General features: G+C 42.2%; 1 protein-coding gene across 4 annotated transcripts; it reads left to right on the plus strand.

The window, feature by feature from the left end:
• Positions 1-305: 305 nt before the first annotated feature.
• On the plus strand, positions 306-4,129 carry LOC146193133 (uncharacterized). 4 transcript variants are annotated; one of them, XM_084602564.1, is made up of 7 exons: positions 306-625; positions 1,290-1,461; positions 2,334-2,369; positions 3,446-3,549; positions 3,616-3,660; positions 3,772-3,819; positions 3,876-4,129. In XM_084602564.1, exons 1-7 carry the CDS (start codon positions 442-444, stop codon positions 3,989-3,991), a joined length of 705 nt encoding a protein of 234 aa, XP_084458690.1. In that variant the 5' UTR covers positions 306-441; the 3' UTR covers positions 3,992-4,129. The 4 variants fall into 4 exon arrangements, with proteins under 4 accessions (XP_084458690.1, XP_084458688.1, XP_084458691.1 ...); XM_084602562.1 differs by having other exon boundaries at positions 3,446-3,660; XM_084602565.1 differs by lacking the exon at positions 2,334-2,369.
• The last annotated feature ends 1,613 nt before the right edge of the window (positions 4,130-5,742 follow it).

Consider the following 5,742-nt stretch of genomic DNA (forward strand, 5'->3'; position numbering starts at 1 on the left):
CACACGTATGAAGCACCCTGCGACCGAATTTTTATTGCGAAAGCAATACTATCACTTTCAGCTCCTCGCGTGGCGAGGCCGCGGTAGCTACCACTGACCTTTAGCTTGACCTCTGCTATGACGTCATACCATCTGCCGCAAAAACCAGGGGCCCAACTTGTGCCGTCGCGAGGCGAGGCCGCGCGTGGTGGCTGCTGCCTAACTCCTGCGCCCACCGCGCGCGGCGCGCCTAGCGGTGTGACGTCACGCCATCTGCTGTAAAACCGGGCGCGCGGCCCGCACCGCTTCGGTGGTGGTAGCTCGTTCACACTTGAGCATTCGGCGATTCGGCGGCGAGAGCGCGCGATTTCCGCCGCCGCGGGAGAGAATCCGCCGGAAATCGCGGCGGAAAGCCGAATCGGTCCGGGACCGATTCTCGCCTCCGGTGTCGCTCGGTGCAGCATGGCGACGGCGTGCTCGGATGGCGTGCTCGTAGTGCGACAAGAAATGAGCGTCACGGCGGAAATGCTTATTGACGCTGTGAAGCTCTATCGCTGTTTGTATGACAAGCGTCACCCGGAGCATAAAAACAATGTACTGAAAGACGACATTTGGAACAAGATTGGCGCCGCCCTTGGCATGAGCGGTACGTATGCCCCTTCTGTTTACTATGCCTGCAAATAGCATGTCGATGCTTGTATCGCCACATTTCATGAGTCAGATGTGCCATGCTTTAGTGAATAAATGAATGTTAATGCTTTTTGCTTTCGGCACGGCACATAGCGTAGCTGGACGCTCTTTATCGGCGTACATAGCTTCCCTCAGGCAGTCAGTCTAGTCGCTCGTGAAGTCGAGGCCTCGAGGGTGCATGAAAACAGTACTCAACTGTTTCTGGACATCTTTCTGGCGAGCAGATAAACGTTACCCGAGATGCGCCGTTTATTATAATTTAGTGCACGCATCTTGGTATGCCCCCACTCAGTTCCTCGATACCGCGGTCGGTGCTCTACGTTTGCGAGGCTCGCTGCCTGAATTTGTATAGTGATTTCGCCAAACGCTCGAAATGAATTAATATGCAAGTAAGCCCAATTTATCGAAAAAGTTAGCCACGGCGATCAATTGTCATGCGTCTGGAATGTAATAAAAATGCGGGTTGGACGTTTGTGTCCAACCGAACTCTTTCGTTCCTAGTGTACCGTCCGTTGCGCTGTTGTACGTATGTGGCATGTTGTTCGAGGATTAATGCAAGGCCGGACCATTGCTTGTATAGAGAAGAAATTCGGTGTATTACCATGATTCCTATTTTGCAGGAATCGCTTGCCAGAAAAAATTCAAAAACCTGAAAGATACTTTTTTGAAGCAGAGAAATCTGATTAAGAAGAAAATGAAAAGTGGGGCAGGCGCCGCGGACATCCCTGCAATTAAGTGGAAACACTTCGACGCAATGATGGAAATTATGGAGCCAGTTTCCCCAGAACCAGTGTAAGTTCAGTCATTGTTGTTTACTTTGAATTTGTAATACAAAAGAAACTGAACATCACATATGTCTCAAAGTATTGCAAGCTAGCAGAAAAACTAGAATGTATTTATGCTTTCCCACAATAATAATACTACTGCTTGTGTGTTGCAACTTTTATGTCAATACTGAAACTGAACACGTCATGTGAATATTTAGATAATTCCTTAAGATAACACAATGAAAGGGAGCTGGTGAACCGTGTTCTGCAAATGCGCCGTACATCCTGTCCTCGTAGCAAGTCCCTCGGCAGAAATGCACATAATGCAGCAATTCTTTTTTTTTTACAGTAACGTGTGCAACAGGTACGAGAAAGTGCAGTTAGCATCCCTGTTGTGTAGAGCGCTCGAAAGATGCATTTTTCTGTAAGCAAAGTCAGTTTTCGCCGTAATTATTCAGTTGTAGAGGCAAAACACGAGAGGAAGTAGTGCCACAGACACCTAGAAGCAAGGTAGACATGAGCACCTTGCCCAGTAATTGGGAGCCAGAGTCTGATTCTGACTTTTCTAGCCCGATATGGTCCTGCTCAAGCGCTCTACACAAAGGTGACGCTATCTGTACGTATATTATTACTGTTCAAGAAGACTACCCTAATGAAAAACCAAATGTTCTACCGGGCAAAAACCTCATAAAATCTCATCTAATCGCATAGGCTCTCATACGGTGCACATCATTATCATAAAATATCGTACATAATTTAGGATAATGCGCAAGAAACTATGAGACCTTATGCAATTATATGCGATTTGTTATGTGAATTGAGTGAGATTGTGTGAGAAAATGTGAGGTTATTGCCTCATAGGATTTTTTCAGTAAGGTAATATTCAAACTTTTTCAGCCTCTGCACCAATGTTGGATTTTCTGCTGCACAAGAGTGAGTGACAGCATTGCATTATACACACATATGTTGTCTTTGCAAGTCCTTGAGACACATATGGCTCAAGGACTTCCAAACTAATAGAAAAATCTTGAATGTATATGTGCTTTCCTACAATACTAATACTGCTGCTTGTGTGTTGCAACCTGAACCATTATCTCAATGACAGAACCTTGGTCAGCCTTTTTAAAAAAATTACCGCTTAAAGATTTCAATTCTGAACACTACAATGTGTGCCTTTAGGGCTACTGGAGATACAGAAATGAATTGTCAAAGAACGTGCAACACGGAAGATTGCACAAAAGCAAATTAGTTTTATTGTCTTTTCACAGATATCAAATTACTTGGGATTTATATTTTTTTTTCAAGGAAGCCTTCATATGTACCAAAATGTTATTTAATTCAAAACATGCAAGCATTCACAAGCCTTTCATGTTAAACAGCACTCATGGCATGTTCACTGATTGGGTCGGCAGTAATGTTTCAAGCCTTAGTTTTACATATTTTATTTCCATTTATTTACCCTAACAGCCCCAGTAAGCATTAAATAAGGAAGGAAGCAAAAACAATGAACCAACTATAACAGTAATGAGGCAACGTAACAAAAGAGCATGTAAGAATACATCAAAACAATTGGTCATCACATTGAAGGGGGGAAGGGCAAAGGAAATGGTGAACAGAATAGAGCGGCAGTAAGGACATGAACAAAGAACATTTAGGAATACATGGAACCAAACACATAGTAATATTTTTACTGCAGTATAAGAATACTAAAACTTGCAAAGGAAATGCAACTCTTAATGAATGTAGGCACACTGTACAGCTTAATTCTGTTGGGTGGTCTTTCACATAACGGTGTAACTTATGTCTATGTTAATGAATTAGTGTAAGATAATAGATACACACATAAGTAAGGATAAAACGAACAAGGAACCATTGATGATAATGTGCCATGCCTTTAAATGTGGAGCTTAATTGCCTAACTTTTATTTGTCAAATGAAGTGAAGGTTACTTGTTGCCGAATAGTATCATGCAAGGTTTGTTCATGGCGCACTATATGGTGCCGTTGCAGACAAGCACATGCAGAAGAAGACCCTCAGCCGCAGAGGTTCCTGCACAGTCCCAGGCAGTACATCCACCTGGGAAACATTTCCTTCCAAGCACAGAAAGCGAAAGGTGAAACAGAAAACCTAGTCACTACAGCACTTCGAAATGGTGACAGCAATTTTGTCTTCATTGTAGGTCACAGGATATGCCGGAAGGAGACAAGGACTTCGAATCTGAAAGGTATTTGATGTGCATGTGCACAAAATTTGTGTTACAAATACAATTCCTTTATGCAGTGCATGTAGCATGCTTATTATAACAATTTGGTTAACAGAGTTGTCTATTTTATAGCTGTCCAAGGCCAGCAAAGGCTCGAAAAAGTGCCAGCACAACAGAAAGGTAAAATGCTTTGATATAAAATTAATGCCCATTTACCAGAAAAATTCTGTTTCCAGCTCTTCAGAGGACATGCACCTTCAAGTTGCGTCAGCATGTTTGCAGAGAATTACAGCTATTAGCACAGAGAAGCAAGACGACGATTTTCCATATCGTTACTGTATGGCACTGGTGAAAAAACTGAGAGCTTTAAGCCCACTCGAGCAAGTCGATGCCATGCATGAAATTGACAACATCATGTACCCTAAAATGAGGCAAGCAATGTTAATGCTCGACCCTTAATTCACTATAAAATAAAGTTGTGGTACTTTTCCTCTTGAAGCAATGTTTCCTTTCGTCACATTCACTGCAACACAATTAGATGCTATGCATTATGTTGAAATTCTGAACCCAATAATGAAGGAGGCACTGGCCAAGTATGACAACTGCCCCCGAGCATTGTGGAAGCTTCCAACAGCCTGTTACAAATGAGACGCTCCTATCATCCAACCAACTAGTCACAACTGTGAGGTTATGAAAAGAAAAAAAAATGTCACATATACTAATGCCATATATCTTACCTTTTCAGTCCACGTTCCCCCTGACCATAGTCACCTGCCACGGTACTTTCCCGTCACCTATTAGGTATTGGCAGAGTCTGTCCCTAACGTCGTAAGCAAGCCTGTAATGCAAATGTTGTGCAAACACGCATCAAGTACTATGACGCCAACTTTAAATGCCTGCTCTATTCATGAGGTTAACAACATATGAGCTAAGGACTGACAAATTACTGAACTAGCATGCAGATGATCCACAGTTAGCTGCAATGTCTTGGTACCTGGTTGAATGGCAGCCAGTGTGGGGCAAGCCATTGAGTGCTGAGTTCCCGTCGTCTTCGGATCTCCAGGTTCCGTCAACAACCCTCCCTTGCCAATCAGTGCTGTCAGCTGTGCCAGATGGACAATATGCAGTTTGAGAGAGAGGAGATTCTTTCATTAGAAAATTATGCAAAGCAATACATGCCGAGATTATTTTTCTAATGTTATCTTCCTTCGCCTTGAAAGGACGGCGCAGTATGCGCCACCTCTGGGCCATAATGCCGAAGGCATTTTCTACGACTCTACGAGCCCTGCTGAGGCGATAATTGAAGATTCTCTTCTTGTGGACCTCTTCGAAATCTGTATTCGATGGTCCACTGGAGTCACTCGAAGCAAACAGTGGATGGAGGCCTGTGAAATGAACATTGAGTAAAGATCAATATTAAGAATTAAAAAGCCAATGGCAGCTATTAAGTGATATAGCCTATACGTATCATTTGTTTCAAAAGCCGTCTGCGTTATAGTGAGCACAATAGTTGGAAGCAAATGTTGGAAATAATCGAGGCCTGCATAAAAATTAGTATCATGGTAATGTGTGGTTTTATTGATTGGTGCATGATAGGTGATGACAAGTTAATAAAATCATTGTAATTAATATATTACTGATGATTTAAAGAAATAAAAAAACAGCAAAATGGGAGATCAATGGTGTCAAAATGGTCAGAATGAAAAGGCAATGTTTCATGATGCTCATTAAAAAAATTTACTAGAATTGTTCTATTGGTTAAATGAAATAATTGAAAATGAAAAATACATTCAGAGGTGAAACTTCAGAATGGAAAGCCATTATTTACTGATGCTAAGTAATTATAAGTAAAAAATTGACGAAATGAGGAAACACCATCCGTGTTTCCTCATTTTGTTGCCATTAAGGGTATGACTATCACGTCATACCCTTAATGGCAGAGCTTGTCCCCCCAAATTTTTACTGCAAAGTGCTGATTAAATACCTGCATGCACAATAAACACCTCAGTGATGTGTCAGCCTATACACAATAAATAAGATGAAAGCAAGTTGCCCAATATATTCTTTAACACCAACTCAAAGGGTCAAACGGCTGTACAGTGC

Source organism: Amblyomma maculatum, chromosome 4 (genome assembly GCF_055883805.1).
Source record: "Amblyomma maculatum isolate TAMU_Amacu chromosome 4, ASM5588380v1, whole genome shotgun sequence".
Lineage (NCBI taxonomy): Eukaryota > Metazoa > Arthropoda > Arachnida > Ixodida > Ixodidae > Amblyomma > Amblyomma maculatum.

Excerpts from the sequence above, each read along its gene's own strand:
- LOC146193133 (XM_084602562.1), top strand. The coding sequence starts at position 442 with ATGGCGACGGCGTGCTCGGATGGCGTGCTCGTAGTGCGACAAGAAATG. Across the intron at positions 1,462-2,333 it reads CCAGTTTCCCCAGAACCAGT|CCTCTGCACCAATGTTGGAT; the intron begins GTAAGTTCAGTC and ends AAACTTTTTCAG. Across the intron at positions 3,820-3,875 it reads AGTGCCAGCACAACAGAAAG|CTCTTCAGAGGACATGCACC; the intron begins GTAAAATGCTTT and ends TTCTGTTTCCAG.